Source organism: Delphinapterus leucas, chromosome 17 (genome assembly GCF_059928025.1).
Source record: "Delphinapterus leucas isolate spDelLeu-1000000601 "Yukka" chromosome 17, BTC_Dleu_Yukka2, whole genome shotgun sequence".
Taxonomy (NCBI): domain Eukaryota; kingdom Metazoa; phylum Chordata; class Mammalia; order Artiodactyla; family Monodontidae; genus Delphinapterus; species Delphinapterus leucas.
The window spans coordinates 48,216,711-48,239,076 of NC_143145.1; the positions used below are offsets into that span (position 1 = coordinate 48,216,711).

At 36.0% G+C, this 22,366-nt stretch overlaps 1 protein-coding gene across 2 annotated transcripts in view; it reads right to left on the minus strand.

Moving 5' to 3' along the window:
* The window catches only part of LOC149746965 (cAMP-dependent protein kinase inhibitor alpha-like), a 107,633-nt gene that overhangs the window by 41,075 nt on the left and 44,192 nt on the right, over positions 1 to 22,366 (minus strand). The window contains exon 2 of one of the 2 annotated variants that reach the window (XM_089898944.1): positions 6 to 14,259. The exons of the other annotated variant lie outside the window; for it this stretch is intronic. Within the exon in view, the coding sequence (XP_089755070.1) occupies positions 14,216 to 14,259 (44 nt within the window). The 3' untranslated portion in view covers positions 6 to 14,215. Of the gene's footprint in view, positions 1 to 5; positions 14,260 to 22,366 lie in introns of those variants that run through there. 2 annotated transcript variants of the gene reach the window in all.

Sequence of the window (22,366 nt, forward strand, 5' to 3'; positions counted from 1 at the left end):
AAAATACTTCACTCATACGTCACTTACTATTCTAACTAAACTGAATAGTCAAAACTTGTCATTTGTTTTGTTTCATTTTTTTCCTTCTGCTTGGGGTCAGTAATCACTCCATACATCTTACTGTGTTTGAGATTGAAATTCAATGAGCTGTGGATTCAGAGATACAATGTAAGGCAAACAATGTCTAAATGTGGAGAGGTGGTGGAAAGTGGTACCAAGAATTGGTTAAGGCTGTCCCTTTGCCTCACACCATGCAGCTGCCCATCATACTTTCAGAGATGGTCTCTTATAGCTCTATTGATGCCTTGTTGGGTGGGGTGGACATAAAGGTATTTCTGTTATTTATCATCATGCTAACGTGTACGAGACAAATGACCAGCAGTATGTTGTCAATGCATGAAAGTCATGGGCACATCCAAAACATCATGACAATGAGGAGTCTACCCTTGGATCTTATTCCCAGAGTAACCAAATCTTGACAGTGTACCTCACTGCTTCCTTGATACTCCCACTAAGTATCTAATAGTCATCTCACATTTAAACAAATTCACAGTGAGATTTCTGATTCTCTCTGATTCCCCAAAACCCACCCATCCCACAATTTTGCCAGCTCATTAAAGTCAACTCCATCCTCCCTTATACTCATACCAAAAACACTGCAGTTGTCCATAACCTCCCTGTTTCTCTCAAACCCATATCCAGTCTATGAACAAACACCCTTGTTTCTGTCCCTAAGGACTGTATACTCAGAATACAAATTCTTTTACCATCTTAATCATTGCTACCCTCATCCAAGATATTATCATTTCTTGCCTAGATTATTGCAACAGCCTTCTAACTGCATTGGCTCTTACCCTCTTTCAATCTATTTGCAACACATCAAAGACACTTTTTGTAAACCATGTTTGATATTTCTCTACTCCAGTTCTTCAATGCTCTCAATGCGCTGAGAGTAAAAGCCACATTTCTTACAAAAGCCTGCATGATCCCATGTCTTGGAGCTTCACAATCATTCTTCTTTCCTCATTTTGCTCTAGACATACTGACTTATGCAATGCCCTACACACCGAGCATGACTTTGCTACAGGGTATTTGCACGTACTGTTATTTTTCCTTCAAACACTCAGGGCTCAAATACGCCCATGGATTATTCACTCTCTTCCTGTAGGTCTCTTCTCAAATGTTAACTCATTGGAAAACTGACACTCCCTAACTTTTGCAATTTTTCTTTGTAGCATGTAACTTCACCTGATACAGCATTCATACATCCACAGTACCTACCATAGTTTCAGGCACATAGTATTTATTCAGTAAACTTTTATCAAATGAGTTAATTCCCTCATCACAAGTGGAGAAGAATAAAGCCCTGGAAATCTTATCAAGTCTCAACTTGTCACAGAAAACTACAGACTAAAGAGGTACAAAGTAGTGTCCATACAACACAACATCAAAGAGAAGAGCTTTAGCTATTTGTTCTCAGGACTGTCCAGAGGCTGTTGAAGGACACTCAGTGGAAAAACAGACATCAGACATTCTTCACACGCTTCCTCTGTGCTAGTGATTTTTTTTCCTGAACACATAGAAGATTCAAGCTTTATGAGGTAAAGACTACCGTCATCTCCTTTTCAATAGTGACCAAGGACTTCCAAGGTACAGAAATATTAAATAACTTGTCCAAGGCACTTGGTTAGAAAGTGTCAGAGTTGGCGTTGAAACTAAGGCAAGCAGGCTTAGGACCTTCTCTCTTAAATACTGTAATATATTTCATTGAATACTTTTGTGGTCAAGAGGACTCACACATTTCTCACTTCTGACTTAATAGAATTTCTGGAATTTCAAATCTAAGTAATTCTGAAATTATTGTGACTCTGCCCGCTAGGCCCTGGCACCACCCAGGATTCTGTAACCCTGTAAAACTCACAATATGTGATGGGATAGGCACCTCTATATCTTTTTTTCTTATTGAAGTACATTTGATTTACAATGTTGTGTTAGTTTCGGGTGTACAGCAAAGTGATTCAGTTATACACATATATATTTTTTTCAGATTCTTTTCCCTTATAGGTTATTACAAAATATTGAGTGGAGTTCCCTGTGCTATACAGTAGATCCTTGTTGGTAAGCTATTTTACATATAGTGGTGTGTATATATTAATCCCAAACTCCTAATTTATCTCTCCTCCCAATGCTAAATAGATCAAGTCATGGACAGTCAACTTTAAAAAGATATTATTCTCAATGAGGATGATTATACACTTAGGCTATGAGCTTAAATGTCTTTGCTTAATCCATCTGTTGTAGAGTAAGACCAGGCCCATTTGTAAAGTTTTGATTTTAACCACTTTCAAATTAGAACCATTGCATTTCGAGAAATTCTGTGATTTACATCTTATACATTTTATAAGCCCAATAGACTATCCCATAGAATTAAGACACTTAATATTTATATGAGAGGTATAGATTTTTTACTCCTATAGTATTCAATATGCTGTAATATTAGTTTGTATTCACAGGTATATGTCGGTGTGGACAAATACCACAGATGCACGCTCACACACACACACACACAGTAGACACACATGCTTGCATCTCTCCTTGGAAATATCTGACAATGCATACAAGGTTAGATAATGTGTTTGCCATTGGAGTTTGGCCTTTGTGCTTGAAAATATATTTATTAGCTATGAGAAAAATTCCTGAATTCAACTTAAGAAAAGAAAAAAATCTCTTTAATTTTAGTTTATTCTCCCTTACTCTTAAAGATAGAAGACAAATGAAAGTTTATAGCATGATTTTCCCTGTGACTAAACTGGGGTACAGAAAATTTCAATGGCTGTGCAAAAGGCATACTGTTACTAAGCAGCAAAGAAAGGACTTGATAGTTGGCGTGTTGCTTCCCAGCCTATTGCTTTGTGAATGTGCAGATCAAGAGAGCAGAGACAAGTATTTATCTTAAATAACCAAGCCGCAGGCTTCTTAGAAACAGATAAAGGTTCTTTATGGCTCCCAGGCGTCCTTTGTGTCACTATTATTGTGTCGCTATTTCTGACCCTTCTTTAATTTACTCACTTAATTTTTTGTATCTCTTTTTATATAAAATGAAACAATGACATTTCAAAAAATGTTTGTATCAAATGATAGTATGTTTTGAATGTAAATGTAAATGTACAGACAGATAAATAGATAGACAAATAGATCTCATTATTTCTACTACATTGATAGACATTTAATATTCAAACTCAGAATTGACGTATCTGGGGAGAGGTGAGTCCGGGGGTAAACAGATGAAAATAAGCAGCCATTTCCTTTTCACATCAAAAGTAGAAAAATCCAGTCTTTTCTCCTAATTTTTTTCTTGTTCTTTTGACAGCAGTCCATTTCCCATTATTTCAGGGCTGGTTGTTATACTAGTCTTTATTTTTTATATTCATAAACTCAGCTTTTATACTTTTCTCATAGAAAACACTTCACTCGGCTTCTTTTCTGGATTAACATTTAAAACAAAAGATGAACAAAGTAGGAAGTAGGCTCATTTATACGCAATCCGTCCCAGTGTATTGGTGAGTATTCTAAGCTCTGAAGAGCTTTTAAGAAATATAAGCTCTTAATGCTAAGATCGCTATTGTGTTAACAAATACTTTTCTATAAACTCAAACTCCCCAGCTGTATGAAACATCACTTTATTTATCTTTTGGTTTTAAAAAAATTTATTGCAGTCAAGACATCTATCCTTTATGATGCATTTTGAATACATAGTTGGGTTAAGCCTTATTACTTTGGTCTAATAAACAGAGAGATGAAAATTGAGCTGCTGGATGAAGCCCTAAAACTCTGACATTTGTGTCACTTGCCTCAGCCACCTGATTGCCTACAAAGAGATCCTGACCTTTGTTACAAAAGCATTGCTGTGGGGATTAAATAACGAATAACTGCAACTGATTTTGAAGGGCAACTTGGGATGACTTTTGGGTGTTAGTTTACCCTGGGTGCCCCAAAGAACAATCCAGTGCACTTGTACTGTGGCGTCAGACTTGACTCCTGGCAGGTAACCAATATGCTTTATTTTGATTACAGTAGGAGGCCAGGATTAAAAACAAAATACTCACTTAAGGATGAAATTATATTCAGTCCAAATAATGGATGAACTTACAATCCTGGACTTTTCTTATTGTTCTCTTTCAAAGTAAAAAAGAGTTAGAGAAAGCCAAAAGATGTTCATTTTTTTTTTTAATTTTTATTTTACAAATGCCCAAGTAAAAGATGATTTTCTTGGGCTAGGGTTTTGTTATATTTTTTTCTTTAAAATGTGAAGAGCAAAAAAAAAAAAAAAAAAAAATGTGAAGAGCAAGTGCTTTATTAAATTAATTGAAAAGGCTGATGCAGTTTTTCAGTGTAGACCCCATAAGGTTTTGTCAGCAGATTGGGTATGAGTTATTGTATATGCAAAATGATATGGACAACTAATTATTTGAATGGTAAATATCAATCAAATAATGAAACCGCTTTAAAATATACATCTTAAAATTTAAATAAATTTATTCACACCAGTATTTTTTTTATCTTCAATTGTAAGAGAAATTTATTAACAGTGATTTATCCATTTTGTTGGAATATATTTGCCATACTTATTCTTGAAATAGGTTTCCATTATTCACAAGTAAAGATAATCCTGTCCATTCCCCACTGCACCCCCTTCCCCAGCCCAGGTTCTCATTATCTCACACCTGGGCTATTGTCTACTTCTCACCAATCTCTCCCCTTCCAATTCTTCCTAGACAACATATCCACTCTGTCTTTTATCATCCCATTTATGTGACCTCTCCCATTTTCTAGAGGATAGAGTTCAAAGCCCATATTCTTGCCGTGAAACCATTCTACATGCTCCCTTTCTTTATCCTCCTAATTTTACCTTTGCTTTTATTTTTCTACATAACGCTTTTACTCCAGCCAAATGACTTTAGTAATTAGTCCTCTTGTCCATTAATTCAATAACTATCTACTTATTATCCACTCTGTGTAAGACTGTGTTTCTTGTGTCTGTGATGATTCTGAAGGATGCAAGGCAGCAGCTCTCTGACCTGCTCAGCTATGAACATGCTCTCTCCAGTCAGGTGTTATTCACCTGCTCCTTTCCTAGTTTCACTTGAAGACTTCCCTGGAACATTCTAGTCTTAATGGTCAGGCCTCTTCTACATATATAAAGACTGCATCACTATATCAGTACATTTGCTCTATCAGTTAATCCACAGAAAGACAGGAGCTTATGTTTATTTCTAGTCTATGAAGGCCCTTCACAGTATCCTTCATATAATACAGTCTTAATAATTATTTATTGAGAGGAAACATAAGGAAGTAAAAGAGAATATGTTTTAAGTCGGACACAAGTGTGGATCCTGTTTGTGCTCCTGTCTAGCTGTGCTTAGGCAATTTTATTTAATCCTTCTGAGTGATTTTTCCTCATTTTGTAATGGGCATGATAACTATGCCATAGGGAGCTCTGAATGCTAAATATTTAATCACCTTTTCTCCTGATGATGAAGAGGAACTAAAATGAGAACTTGTGAATTTATTCTTTGGATAATCATTTTTTCCAAAAAAAGATTACAAAAGAATCATAATCCATTCCTGCCACAATCAAACATGAATTGTCTTTCTGGTTTATGTATATGTTTAATATTTACATATGTGTGATTGCATTATGGCTGATTTTCTTTGAACTGAGGTTATTGTCTCCTTTAAGAAGGTCTGGTTTTAATATTTGTCCATAAATAGAAGAAACAAATTACTACTTGCAAGTGTCATTAAACATAGTTTTCAAGAGACTGAAGATTTGTGCGTTTTAATCATAATTGCCTAGTAACAAACTTCATAGCAGAATATTAATGAGTTCAGATAATATCTAACTTTTTCAATGGCTCCATTTGTGGTGTAGACAGCTAACGTCACTCAGGAAGAAGTGGGTCTACTTATCTGGATTGTGGAGCAGCATTTCCACTGCATATGCCATAGCCCAGTCCTCCAGGTTTTAGAAACCATAGGTCCTGACACCTTGCAGCTCTCAGCAAAGGAAACTGTCACCATAGGAAATTAAAGTGCCAACCCCTCAACCAGAGAGAACCGTCATGGTGGTTAGTTCTGCAAGCCACCTAGCTATTTCCTGAGCTTTTATAAGGAATGGTACCTTGAGACCGCAAACATGGTAGACGCTTAGCATCCTTCTCTAGGGCCTGAAGCATCACAGTGTCTGAGGGTTGTGTAAGCAACTTGGGGACTTGTAAAAGGTTCTCAAAAATGCAGAAGATATAGATGCCTATGAGAGAAATCATTAGCAAATTCACTATTTTTCTCACCTCAGAAGGGGAACCAACTTGGACAATTATGAAAAACAAAAGAATAACATTTTAGATTTGGGTAAGATACAAATTAAGCAGTTGATCGAGTGCAATCATTATGACTATCTCTTATTTGCTTTCTTCTTTTTTGTTGTTTTTAACAAGGTCTTTAAAAAAATTGTGGCAAGATGTATATAACATAAAGTTTGCACATGGTTGTGCAAGTCACCACTATCCATCTCCAGATTTCTTTTCAGCGTCCCGTCTTGTACCCGGTCAACAATATTTCTCCCTTCTTCCCTTCTGATTCCAACCTCTGCAAACCACTCTCCTTCCTTCTGCTCTATGAATTTGACAGCTCTAGGTACCTCATGTATTGGCTTTCTTTTCTTCACCTTTCACTCCTAAACATATACATTTTTCAATGTGTTGTCTTTGGGAATGTGGACTTAATTACAAACCATTTGCTAAGAAGTGCTGCAGTGCAGTGAGAACTCCTATGCTGCTGGTTTGATCTGTGCTGGTGGTTGATCAGCCCAGCTTGCTACTGCCTCTGCGGAGGGGGGCTTGGTGGGCCGGCCCCTCAGGTTTACTTTGAGAGACTGTTATGTGACCCTGCTGAGGCAACCTTTGGACCACAGATGCCCATGCAAAAACTTTTACCATTAGAGTGTAATGGAAAGCAGATTTTAACATTCAGGGAAAATGTGCTTTCAGAAATATTAAAGATCTTTATGTGGAAAAGGCATCTTTTTAACTGAGTCCCCACAGGAAACACATTTCCCCTTGGGTGTTATGTAACATAAGCATGGTTTGGGCTTTGAGATAGAGTTCAGGCAATTTAATGGGGGACAAGCAACAAACTCAAGCTATCCAGACTTGAACTTGAAAGAAGTACAGATGGAAAAAATGATCAAAATTTATACAAGATTGCTCTGATCAGGAAATCAGTTCATCAAAAGCAATGGTTTGCAGAGTATTTATAAGTCCATAATTTGAAATATTCCTTTCTCCATAAGCTGCCTTTTAATACTTCATTGAATGATAAATGCAAGGCAGAAAACTATACATAATAAATTCCTACAACTGACTAATCCTTTCATAATTATTTGTGTGTATAGAGAATAATGTACTGCTCTGCAGAGAATACCAGGTCTGAATTTACTTAAATGACTTTATTAACATAAAAATTGGAAAAATATGTATTCATTTGTCTATGGACCATCTCTTGGTGTTATTATCTCTAGCAATAATAATCATAATATTGTATACACTACTCATAATTAAATCATTTTTTTCTTTTCATTTATAAAATGCTGAAGGTTTTGCACACTCATTTCTAAATATACAGATGTCAAGGCTAAGGTACTACAAAGTCATTAAAACTGAATTTTTATGCATTGATCTAGCAGGAAGCAGTTTCCCCTGATGTCAGTGAAAGAAAATTACTGTTTTTTTCTCTGACCCTTCCCAGAGAAATAAACTGGCATTTATATATTGTAAACAGCCAAACAGCATCTTTTAAATATAAAACTTTACAGTCAAGTGCCAGTAGTTAGATCTGACATGAATTTTCTGATGAGCATTATGGTATAATGTGTAAAATGCCAGGAAAACAAAGACTTATAGGAAGAGAATTCCTCAAGGGAAACCAAGCTCCAAACCTGTCAATCAAAACCTCAGGCACATTTCTATCCCTATATCCAGCCAGTGGTATTGCTACTGAGCGAGAAAGAATATAAAATCTGAATAACTGCACAGCACACGGTTGACCTTGGTTACGACTTCTGGCTTTACATGTAAACAATGTCTTCACAGGGGAGAAATCATCAGTTTGGAGGCAGAGAATTTGAAGAAACATCTTTGCCAAACATTTGCCTATGCCTATTTCCCATCATTCCTCATATCCTGAACGGTCTTAGAGTTATAAGTATCAGTCAACTGCTATAGTACCTGCTTTGTACGTCATGTCCACTCTAAAATAAAAAGCGTTCGTAATTTTTTTAATCTTTATCCTTATCTTTCTCTCTTTTTTTTGAATTTAATTTTGACTGTAATGATCATGCCTAAAAATATCGATAATATTTTCATGAAATATTGAAGAAATCTGTGTCTTTCTCACAGGCTAACATTGCAGTTCCTGTTGGTGAGAAATTTGGGGTCCTATTATGACAACCAAGCAGGGTTTGCACCTATCTGTCGCTTATCTTTCCAGCTGCAATGATTTTCTCATGGTTGCAAGCACAAAAATGTATTTTTTTAACATCTTTATTGGAGTAAAATTGCTTTACAATGGTGTGTTAATTTTTGCTTTATAACAAAGTGAAGCAGCTATACATATACATATATCCGCACATCTCCTCCCTCTTGCATCTCCCTCCCACACTCCCTATCCCACCCTGTAGGTAGACAAAAAGCACCAAACTGAACTATATCCCTGTGCTATGTGGCTGTTTCCCACTAGCTATCTATTTTACATTTGGTAGTGTATATATGTCCATGCCACTCTCTCACTTCATCCCAGCTTACCCTTCCCCCTCCCCGTGTCCTCAAGTCCATTCTCTACATCTGCGACTTTATTCCTGTCCTGCCCCTAAGTTCGTCAAAACCATTTTTTTTTTAGATTCCATATATATGTGTTAGCATACGCTATTTGTTATTCTCTTTCTGACTTGCTTCACTCTGTATGACAGACTCTAGGTCCATGCACCTCACTACAAATAACTCAATTTCATTTCTTTTTATGGCCCAGTAATATTCCATTGTATACATGTGCCACATCTTCTTTATCCATTCATCTGTCAATGGACACTTAGTTTGCTTCCATGTCCTGGCTACTGTAAATAGAGCTGCAATGAACATTGTGGTACATGACTCTTTTTGAATTATGGTTTTCTCAGGGTATATGTCCAGTAGTGGGATTGCTGGGTCATATGGTAGTACTATTTTTAGTTTTTTGAAGGACCCTCCATACTGTTCTCCATAGTGGCTGTATCAATTTACACTCCCACCAGCAGTGCAAGAGGGTTTCCTTTTCTCCACAACCTCTCCAGCATTTACTGTTTGTAGATTTTTTGATGATGGCCATTCTGACCGGTGTGAAGTGATACCTCATTGCAGTTTTGATTTGCATTTCTCTAATGATTAGTGATGTTGAGTATCCTTTCATGTATTTGTTGGCAATCTGTATATCTTCTTTGGATAATGTCTCTGTAGGTCTTCTGCCCATTTTTTGATTGGGTTGTTTGTTTTTTTGATACTGAGCTGCATGAGCTGCTTGTCAATTTTGGAGATTAATCCTTTGTCGGTTGCTTCGTTTTCAAATATTTTCTCACATCCTGAGCATTGGCTTTTCGTCTTGTTTATGGTTTCCTTTGCTGTGCATAAGCTTTAAAGTTTCATTAGGTCCCATTTGTTTATTTTTGTTTTTATTTCCATTTCTCTAGGAGGTGGGTCAAAAAGGATCTTGCTGTGATTTATGTCATCGATTGTTCTGCCTATGTTTTCCTATCAGAGTTGTATAGTATCTGGCCTTACAGTTAAGTCTTTAATCCATTTTGAGTTTATTATGGTGTATGGCGTTAGGTATTGTTCTAATTTCATTCTTTTCCATGTAGCTGTCCAGTTTTCCCAGCACCACTTATTGAAGAGTCTGTCTTATCTCCATTGTATATTCTCACCTCCTTTATCAAAGATAAGGTGACCATATGTACGTGGGTTTATGTCTGAGCTTTCTATGCTGTTCCATTGATCTATATTTCCGTTTTTGTGCCAGTACCATACTGTCTTGATTACTCTAGCTTTGTAGCATAGTCTGAAGTCAGCCAGCCTGATTCCTCCAGCTTTGTTTTCCTTTCTGAAAAATTGCTTTGGCTATTCGGGGTCTTTTGTGTTTCTATACATATTGTGATTTTTTTTGTTCTAATTTTGTGAAAAATGTCATTGGAAGTTTGATGGGGATTTCATTGAATCTGTAGATTGCTTGAGGTAGTAGAGTCATTTTCACAATGTTGATTCTTCCAATCCAAGAACATGGTATATCTCTCCATCTGCATGTATCATCTTTAATTTCTTTCAGCAGTGTCTTCTAGTTTTCTGCATACAGGTCTTTTGTATCCCTAGGTAGGCTTATTCCTAGGTATTTTATTCTTTTTGTTGCAATGGTAAATGGGAGTGTTTCCTTCATTTCTCTTTCAGATTTTTCATCATTAGGGTATAGGAATGCAAGAGATTTCTGTGTGTTAATTTTGTATCCTGCTAATTTACCAAATTCATTGATTAGCTCTAGTAGTTTTCTGGTAGCATCTTTAGGAATCTCTTTGTATAGTATCATGTCATCTGCAAACAGTGACAGTTTTACTTCTTTTCTGATTTGGTTTCCTTTTATTTCTTTTTCTTCTCTGATTGCTGTGGCTAAAATTCCAAAACTACGTTGAATAATAGTGGTGACAGTGGGCAGTTTTGTCTTGTGTCTGATCTTAATGGAAATGGTTTCAATTTTTCACCATTGAGAACGATGTTGCATATGGGTTTGTCATATATGGTCTTTATTATGTTGAGGTAATTTCCCTCTATGCCTACTTCCTGGAGGGTTTTTTTGTTTTTTATTTTTTACATCTTTATTGGAGTATAATTGCTTTACAATGGTTTGTTAGTTTCTGCTTTATGACAAAGTGAATCAGTTATACATATACATATGTTCCCATATCTCCTCCCTCTTGCGTTTCCCTCTCTCCCACCCTCCCTATCCCACCCATCCAGGTGGTCCCAAAGCACCAAGCTGATCTACATGTGCTATGTGGCTGCTTCCCACTAGCTATCTATTTTACATTTGGTAGTGTATATATATCCATGCCACTCTCTCACTTTGTCACAGCTTACCCTTCCCCCTCCCCATATCCTCAAGTCCATTCTCTAGTAGGTCTGTGACTTTATTCCTGTCTTACCCTTAGGTTCTTCATGACATTTTTTTTCTTAGATTCCATATATTTGTGTTAGCATACGGTATTTGTCTTTGTCTTTCTGACTTCACTCTCTCTATGACACTCTCTATGACAGACTCTAGGTCCATCCACCTCACTACAAATAACTCAATTTCGTTTCTTTTTATGGCTGAGTAATATTCCATTGTATATATGTGCCACATCTTCTTTATCCATTCATCCTATGATGGACACTTAGGTTGTTTCCATCTCCTGGCTACTGTAAATAGAGGTGCAATGAACATTTTGGCGCATGACTCTTTCTGAATTATGGTTTTCTCAGGGTATATGCCCAGTAGTGGGATTGCTGGGTCATATGGTAGTTCTATTTGTAGTTTTTTAAGGAATCTCCATACTGTTCTCCATAGTGGCTGTACCAATTCACATTCCCAACAGCAGTGCAAGAGTGTTCTCTTTTCTCCACACCCTCTCCAGCATTTATTGTTTCTAGATTTTTTGATGATGGCCATTCTGACTGGTGTGAGATGATATCTCATTGTAGTTTTGATTTCTCTAATGATTAATGATGTTGAGCACTCTTTCATGTGTTTGTTGGCACTCTGTATATCTTCTTTGGAGAAATGTCTATTTAGGTCTTCTGACCATTTTTGGATTGGGTTGTTTTGTTTTTTTGTTATTGAGCTGCATGAGCTGCTTGTCAATTTTGGAGGTTAATTCTTTGTCAGTTGCTTCATTTGCAAATATTTTCTCCCATTCTGAGGGTTGTATTTTCGTCTTGTTTATGGTTTCCTTTGCTGTGCCAAAGCTTTGAAGCTTCATTAGGTCCCATTTGTTTATTTTTGTTTTTATTTCCATTTCTCTAGGAGGTGGGTCAAAAAGGATCTTGCTGTGATTTATGTCATAGAGTGTCCTGCCTATGATTTCCTCTAAGAGTTTGATAGTGTCTGGCCTTACATTTAGGTCTTTAATCCATTTTGAGCTTATTTTTGTGTATGCTGTTAGGGAGTGATCTAATCTCATACTTTGACATGTACCTGTCCAGTTTTCCCAGCACAATTTATTGAAGAGGCTGTCCTTTCTCCACTGTACATTCCTGCCTCCTTTATCAAAGATAAGGTGACCATATGTGTGTGGGTTTATCTCTGGGCTTTCTATCCTGTTCCATTGATCTATCTTTCTGTTTTTGTGCCAGTACCATACTGTCTTGATTACTGTAGCTTTGTAGTAGAGTCTGAAGTCAGGGAGCCTGATTCCTCCAGCTCCGTGTTTCGTTCTCAAGATAGCTTTGGCTATTTGGGGTCTTTTGTGTTTCCATACAAATTGTGAAATTTTTAGTTCTAGTTCTGTGAAAAATGCCAGTGGTAGTTTGATAGGGATTGCATTGAATCTGTAGATTGCTTTAGATAACAGAGTCATTTTCATAATGTTGATTCTTCCAATCCAAGAACATGGTATATCTCTCCATCTATTTGTATCGTCTTTAATTTCTTTCATCAGTGTCTTATAATTTTCTGCATACAGGTCTTTTGTCTCCTTAGGTAGGTTTATTCCTAGAGATTTTATTCTTTTTGTTGCAGTGGTAAATGGGAGTGTTTTCTTGATTTCACTTTCAGATTTTTCATCATTAGTGCATAGGAATGCCAGAGATTTCTGTGCATTAATTTTTTATCCTGCTACTTTACCAAATTCATTGATTAGCTCTAGTAGTTTTCTGGTAGCATCTTTAGGATTCTCTATGTATAGTATCATGTCATCTGTAAACAGTGACAGCTTTACTTCTTCTTTTCCAATTTGGATTCCTGGAGGGTTTTTATCATAAATGGGTTTTGAATTTTGTCAAAAGCTTTTTCTGCATCTATCCAGATGAACATATGGTTTTTCTCCTTCAATTTGTTAATATGGTTTATCACATTGATTGATTTGCATATATTGAAGAATCCTTGCGTTCCTGGGATAAACCCTACTTGATCATGGTGTATGATCCTTTTAATGTGCTGTTGGATTCTGATTGCTAGTATTTTGTTGATGAGTTTTGCACCTATATTCATCAGTGATATTGGCCTGTAGTTTTCTTTTTTTGTGACATCTTTGTCTGATTTTGGTATCAGGGTGATGGTGGCCTCATAGAATGAGTTTGGGAATGGTCCGCCCTCTGCTCTATTTTGGAAGACTTTGAGAAGGATAGGTGTTAGCTCTTCTCTAAATGTTTGATAGAATTCTCCTGTGAAGCCATCTGGTCCTGGGCTTTTGTTACAAGTATCTAATTTCTATTTTCCACTCTATGCTTTTTATATTCTATACTGCCCTCTGAAATGTTCTTTCTCTCATCTCTTCAGTGACAATCCTAGCAATATTTATAGCTGAACTCCTCTCTGAAGCTTTCTTTAATGATTTCAGACAAGTTTAATAGCACTTAATAGATTTAATACTACTTTTGCTCTTGTTCTAGATTGTGTGCTTGCATGTACAAATACATAAATTACTTTTTAAATCAAATATAAATTGCTTGGGACCAAAGGATATGTCTTCTTTTAACCCCGTAGTCCTTTTAATGCTAACTTTCATTGTAAGACTATGAGGAGTCTTATCTCACTAAAAGCCATCCTTCTTTTAAATTATAAGGAGATGTGGTACATATATACAGTGGAATATTACTCAGCCATAAAAAAAGAGTGAAATAATGTCATTTGCAGCAACATAGATGGACCTAGATATTATCATACTAAGTGAAGCAAGTCAGACAAAGAGAAATATTATATGATATAGCTTATATGTGGAATCTAAAAAAGTGCTACAAATGAACTCATTTACAAAACAGAAATAGACTCACAGACATAAAACCAATTTATGGTTACCAAAGGAAAACGGGAGAGTTGGAATAAATTAGGAGTTTGGGATTAACAGATACAAATTACTGTATATAAAATAAACAACAAGGACCTACTGTATAGCACAGGGAACCATCCTCAATATCTTGTAATAACCTATAATGGAAAAGAATATATGTATAAATATTTATCACTGAATCACTTTGCTGTATACCTGGAACTAACACAACATGGCAGATCAGCTTCAATAAAAATTTTGAAAAATAAAAAAATTAAGTACTGAGTACTAAAAAATAAATAAATAAAATATAAGGTGTCTTTCTGAAATGAGAAGTAGTCTGTTCATATTGATTCAAACCTGAAATCCTTGCTAGCTGTGATAGGACCCTCTTTGATCTTACCTGTTCCTTCCCTCCAACTTCATCCCAAACCTACAATTGCTTTTGTGCTCTCGTGGCCAGGAATTGGGTGTCTTACAGCACACACCAGTGCATATGTTTATAGTTCATCATCTCCCTGTCCTGTCAATCCTTCTCATTCACCTATGAATTCTTTTTTTTTTTTTTTGCGGTACGTGGGCCTCTCACTGTTGTGGCCTCTCCCGTTGCGGAGCACAGGCTCTGGACGCACAGACTCAGCAGCCATGGATCACGGGCCTAGCCACTCCGTGGCATGTGGGATCTTCCCAGACTGGTGCATGAACCCATGTCCCCTGCATCGGCAAGCGGACTCTCAACCACTGAGCCACCAGGGAAGCCCACACCTATTAATTTTTAATCACCTTTTAAGATTCAGGTCAAGTAACACTTCCTCATGGAAGCCTTGCCCCTGGAGACACATGCGCTCTGCTATGAGTAACATCTGTCCCCTGATAGTGCCTGAGCTTCCTCCCCTTCTGTCTGGGCCAGCTTCATATTACACAGTATTCTAAAGTACTGTCAACGTCTCTTCTTTTCCCTGGGGCACTGTAAACTCTTCAAGGAAAAATGGCTGTGTTTTATCTGTCCCTGAATTCCTTGCATGTGGCAGAGGACCATCACATGGTAAGCAGGTAACAAATCACACGAGAAGTGAAGTTACAAAGATGCTGAATGCCTGCTTCTCAAGTACATTGTGGTTTACTGCCTGGGGCTGAACTTCAGTTACATCTTTAAGTAGGTTAATAATGATGACCCATAAAATAAGTGAAGGTGTTTGTAAAACTGTAAAGCGCTATCCACCACTGGTTAATTTTTAGTATGCGTGAAACTTTATCAAGGAGCACTGAATTTTAAATTGATTTTATTATGAATATGTACATTGTTAGGCCAAGTAGTGGTGAACCTCACTGTTTTTTGCCTTGTCAGACTGTTTCCTTGCCACAGGTGATCACAGGCTTAGGCAAACCCAGACCGTATTTAGCTGTTGGCTTTCTGTTTCCCTTAACACAGGAGGTGAATGCTAACCCCTTTTCCAGCTAGCTGCATGTGGAACAGTTCTGGCTTCAGTCCCCTGCCACCTGCCAGCTCTGGGCTCTCAGGGTGCTCCTGGGAGAATCATAGGAATGCGGATGAACCCCTGAAAGAGACCTGATGGTGCAGAGAAGTCATCCGACAGAGGATCACGAAGCAGAGAGCAAAGAAGTGGGGTTGAAAAGAGGGAGGTATACGCGGAGATTGTTTTTCATCTCAAAATGTGCCATTGTATTCTACATTCTCCTTGAAACATTTCAAGGGCTCCATTTGCATATATTAGATGCTTACTTCTTTTCATATCATGTTCTCCATTCCTACTGAATTACGTGCCAATCTATGAACTGTTGCTCCTTTGTACTTCTGTCACTTTAGTACATTAACAATTGCAAGTAGAGGTTTTCCATAGTGTGTTTTCCTCTTGGTACAACTTCTTTTGAATCTATCCTGTGTATACAGAAAGATCTCAAGCGTGTGGGCCAGTCAGAATGAAGCCAAGCCCGCACTGGTGGAAGTCTACATTCTAGAAGGGCTCCAAAGACACAAGGACACACTGTTGCAGTGATTACGGTACTCAAACCTACCTAGAGTAGTTGCAAGGATACTTCTTTAGCACTATTTTCACATTAATTCTATTATTGTTTAAATATAATTGCGTTTCTCTAGTTGATGTAAGTAAATCCTTTGCTTAAAATATTTCATTTTGTTTCAACTGTTAATTTGTTTTCTGAAATGAGTGTAATAAATACAACTTTTTATTTGTCCTAACAATTAAAATGCATGGATTAACCCCCAGCTTGTACAAATGCAGAATCATTACTATCCCTAACAATGTAAAACTCTGACAAATTAGATATCACTATTTCTTAAGGAAAATTGATCATAAGATATTTTTTGGACCTAAAAATCTGCATTTGTCTCAAGCACATTTAACATGCATTCATGGGAGAAGGATCATCTTTTTTCTGTTTCATATACAACTCTGTTAATTGGGTATCTTGTGTTTTCTTACATTTCCTGCATATAATTAAAAAAAAATGCCATCCAAAAAGAGAATAGAGGGAATGAATGTCTCAATCCTTCTTTAATTGTATCACTGATTCTTGGGGGGGGTATGGTGTGATAGCTTCTGTATTTTCTCTACTCCTTCCCTCCCCAATTTTACTGAGTTGTAGTTGACTATAACATTGTATAAGTTTAAAGAGTACAACATAATGATTTGATACATGCATATAATGTGAAATGATTACCACAATAAATTTAGTTAACATCTGTCACCTCACATAGTTGCAACATTTTTTTTATTTGTGATGAGAACTTTTAAGATTTACTCTCTTAGCAATTTTCAAATATACAAAACAGTATTGTTAACTTTAATCATTATGCTGTACATTACATCCCTAAGACTTTTTATTTTATAATTATAAGTTTGTGCCCTTTGACCACCTTCAACTATTTCCCTTACATCCCAGCTCCCACATGTGGCAACCACTAATTTGATGCCTTTTTATGAGTTTTGTTTTTTTTTTCAGATTCCATTTAATTGAGGCCATACACTGTTTGTCTTTCTCTGATTTATTTCACTTAGTATAATGCCTTCTCTACTTTCTTGATGTCTTGGTTATTTGCCCTAATTTAATAACAACAAAAAATGTTTATTGAAGACCCCTGTGAATATTAAGACTAAATTTACAAACTGTCTCACACGTTTACAAAACGTCTCACAGAGTTATTTAACTAATCTTTCTGTTGTTTACACGTATTCTAACAACACATTTGATTCCCAGTTGATTTTCAGTTTAGTTTAGTGAATTTTCTGGCCACTTTGGCCTCATAGTTGTTGATGAAAATAGTCTGTAAAAATTGAGAAAAATTATTTATCATTTTTTTCTGTTTTTTGACAAATCTGTTCAGTCCTACATGCCTCAGACACTAGTATTTATTGATATTTTTGTTATAGTGCTTAAAGTATTTGTGTACCTTCTGTTAATGGTGAGATCACCACCTTGCTACAGAATTAACCTTGTCTTCAGTTAAGCTGTGAGTAAATGTGGTGCAGCAGAAATGGGTGGCCTTTTACTCTGTTCACACGCAAACATGTGAACAAAAAAAATGGAAAGAAACACAGTAAATTGTCGTTGTGACTGAAGTAACTTACTATGTAGGTCTATGGGTTTTAATTATTTCTTCCTTCTGGGATTCTACTTGCTTACTTCTTTTTTTCTTATACAGGATATGTCAGCATTTAGAGCCAATTCTGTTCTTCAGTGATGTGAGAGAAATATCAGTTGAAACTTATGTCACTGGTTGCAGCAGGGGATTGGGACCATAAAAAAATGGTTATGAATTCGGGAATATGCCTTGCATAAAGTGAGTCAGAAAAGATCTGGACTTTTCCCAAAGACTTATAGAGCCTGAAAATAAAGCCTGGTTATAAGGGAAGAGAACTCTAAGAAGACAAACTTTCAGTTAAACTAAAATGAAAATAGCTACAGAAAAATATTTTAGCCAAATAAATCTAGCAATATTTTCAGAGTTTGTTTCAAAAAAAAGAAAAACAAAAAACAAAACTAAAGAACAATAAGAGATATTTTTATATGTAAACCTAAGAGATGTGGCCAAATGATACTTCTTGGAAAATATGTGTGAATTTCTTATTGGATAATTTATATCAGTATGGACTCATGGATATATATTTTATTCTAAAGGGTAAAATCCAATGCTATCATATTAGTTTTGTTCTTGTATTGATTATTAAGAGCTTCTACTCTATATTTAAATAAATATTTTAGAAAAAAATTAACTACGTAAACCATTCAAGTAGCTGGAAAAAAAATGACAGGCATGAAAAGTGTTTAAAGTAATTAATAATAAAGATAACAATTAACCAAATATAAAAACAAAATAAGAAAACTAAATCCAGTGCTTTAAAGGGACCAAAGATACATTCTATGTAAACCAGGTTTTTTTAAAGGCTATTAGTTTTGAGATATGAAAGAGACTGAGAAACCATGTGGCTACTAATTATAATCCGCTGTGAATAAATATGAAAGATAATATTATATAAAAAAAATTTCAGACACACATAAATGCTGAAATCAAATTAGGTCAAATTGAGAAACCAGAATAGACCAATGACTATAGAAAATGTGTTAGAAATTGTACTTTATGCCTCTACTAAAATCTCTCCTTCTCCACCAGATCTACTGTGACCACTATTTAAAACTGTAGCCCCTCTACTCATTTCCTCTTTCTCAAACCCCTAGACCTTGCCCTACTTTTAATTCTCTTCAGCAGTATTTATCAATGTCTAAGATACTATATTGCTTACCTATTTATTATGCTTGTTGTTGACTGTCTCCCTCGCTAGAGTGTAGTATCAAAAGCTCAAAGCTAGGGCTTCCCTGGTGGCACAGTGGTTGAGAGTCCACCTGCTGATGCGGGAGACGTGGGTTCATGCCCCGGTCCAGGAGGATCCCACGTGCCACGGAGCGGCTGGGCCCGTGAGCCATGGCCGCTGAGCCTGCGCGTCCGAGCCTGTGCTCCACAACGGGAGAGGCCACAACAGTGAGAGGCCTGTGTACCGCAAAAGACAAAAAAAAAAGCTCAAAGCTGTTTGTCTGTATTGTTCACTGATATATCCCAAGAATCTCGGACATTTTCTAGTATATAGCAAACATCAAAAGTTTTTGTTGAATAATAATGAAAAACTGAAGGAACATAAAAAGCATTCCTATTAAAGTGAAGAAAAGATAAGAGGCATGTTACACTACTATTATTACATGTTACTCTGGAGGTCTTAGACTATTATGACTAGAAAAAATATAAATCCATACATATATGTATATGGCAATTCATATATATAATTTGTAAATAATTTTGAAAATTATAGTTAAAACCTCATGTTTAAAATAGAAATAACAATCAAAATAAACCACAGAATCGTACCCAATATAAAAAAATACAAAGTTTTGGTGAAATGTATTTTAAAAGCCTTTAATAAAAAGTTCTATTATGTTTCTGGATGAGAAGATAAAATTTCGTGAGAAATTTCACTTCTCTCTAAATTACTCTAAAAACATTAAAAACAATTACAATTAAAAATCACAGTATGATATTTCATGAGAGTTAACAAGATGATTATAAAATTCGTCTGCAAGAGTAAATAATAGACCTACGACTCAAGTCAGGAAATCCATTAAAAGACAAAGATACTAAGATTGAATTAAGCCATCAAAAATTTGAAAACTCCCACTTAAAATCAAAGTGATGTAGATCATTTAAAATGAAAGTACATACTCAGATTTAACATGCAAGTAAAAAGAAACAAAAAGGCTCTTAGGACAAATCAAGCTTCAAAATGTTTGTCTCACTATGAGATTCCTTCTACGCAGACATGTCCAGCACATGTCCATGTTCAAGAAATGGACATATTTAGGGGTGCAGGACCCCCACCACCATTTCCGCATGTCTGGTTGAACTGAGGATGTATTCTAGATCCAAGGGCAATCAATTCTCAGGCAAATGTGTGGCTTATGAATGACACGAGTATGATGAAATCATGAATGAGATCAATCAAATTCTCTCTCTTGGTATATTGACCTAGAAAAAAATGAGTTAATGGGGCAATAAAGCTAAAAAGATTCTATGAAGAGGAGTAGGGGAAATGTCATAATGAAACGTACACTGCATAGGTAACATGAAGGACCGGAAATCAGGAAATTAAGAAGGAAGTGGAGGGAAAGGGAAAAGATATTTTGAGGAGGGGATGAGGAGTTGGATAAGTAGACAGAATCAGGAAATGAAAGTCAGAGAGAAGCAGAGATATCATGAGAAAAATAGCAAATGACCCACAAGAGATTTTAAAAATTAGGCATTCATTAGAAATTCCTCTATTTCTAAAGCAGGGGTCAGTAATCTACAGCCCACTGGCCACATACAGCCATCCCCCTTTATTTGTACTACTCACAAATAAGTAATTTTTTTGCAGTTTTAATAATTTAAAAATCAAAATAATAATATTTAGTCATGAATTAAAATATATAAAATTCCAATTTTAGTGTCCATAAATGAAGTTATTAGAACATAGGCACACACATTTGTTTATGGATTGTCTATGGTTGTTTCTATGCTACATTGGTTGAATAATTTGCCTCAGAGACTCTTTGTGTGTGTGTGTGTGTGTGTGTTGATTACATCACTTTGCACTGATGCTTGGTGCACTGCAAATCGATGAGATGCAGTTAAAACTCAGTGTTTTTAGCCATGATGTGTGACAGGACACATATATTCGAAGATGAAAGACGTAAAATCTTATAAAAGATCATCATTAAATTTTGCAGTTTGCAAATGATTTTGATGATAGGGATCATTAACTCTGAGTCCAAATTCAAGGAATGCTATCCCCTCAGAAAGGAGCTCTTCTCATTAGTAAACTTGTATTACAAAATTTTATTCAACTTTTATTAAATTTTGAGGAAATTTATTTTCTCTCTTACATAAATACATAAATATCATCTTCAATTTTGAATTCTTTCTGCAAAACCTTAAATACTGAACAGAAAAAAAGGTGGTTTGTTTTTGTAGTTTTACAGAAAACCTCTGTGAACCTCTGCTGTAAAGGATTTCCATTTTGGATTTCAATGCACATATATGCTCACAGTATGTCTATGATGGTTAATTTTGTGTCAACTTCTCTGGGCCAAGGGATGCACACATAGCTAATTAAATACTATTTCTGGGTGTGTCTGTGAAGGTTTTTTTCCGTCTTCCACCTTTAGATTAATATAGAGAGAAGTGACATATATTGGTTCTGTTTCTCTGGAGAACACTGACTAGTATACATCTTTTGTTTGAGAGAAATTCAGGAATTTTTCTTGAGAAAAATAAAAGGAACAACTACAAAATTAGGAATGAGTGACAAGAGTGTTTTCTAAAATGTAAAAATGCAAAGCAAAATTTATTAGATAAAATTAAGTGAATAACTTCATAATAAAAAGTTGTAGGTACTAATGAATGCATAATAGTAATGACTCCATGTTTTACATAAAGAATCAATTAGAAAAAAAGACACATTTATATAAATAACCTTTTGTCAGAAATTAGTACTTTTTTTACTTGCAACCATTCAACTAGACAAAAAAATAAGATAGAAGTGGACTTTCAAGATGGTGGAGGAGTGAGACGTGGAGATCACCTTCCTCCCTACAAATACATCAGAAATACATCTACAAGTGGAACAGCTCCTACAGAACACCTACTGAACGCTGGTAGAAGACCTCAGACTTCCCAAAAGACGCCCTCAGGCAACCTACACGCAGAGGCAGGGCCAAATCCAAAGCTGAACACAAGGAGCTGTGTGAACAAAGAACAGAAAGGGAAGTCTCTCCCAGCAGCCTCAGGAGCAGCGGATTAAATCTCCACAATCAACTTGATGTACCCTGCATCTTTGGAATACATGAATAAACAACGAATCATCCCAAATTGAGGAGGTGGACTTTGAGAGCAACTGTAGAATTGGGGTTTGTTTTCTGCATCTAATTTGTTTCTGGTATTATGTTTATCTTAGTTTAGTATTTAGAATTTATTATAGTAGGTAGATTTGATTATTGATTTGGCTGCTCTCTGCCTTTATTATATATATATATATATATATATATATATGTATTTCCTGTATCTGTTTTTCTGAGTGTATATGTGTATGCTGCTTTGTGTGTTTTGTCTGTGAGCGTGTATGTGTATGCTTCTTTCTGTGATTTTGTCTGTATAGCTTTGCTTTTATGATTTGTCCTAGGGTTCTGTCTGACCATTTC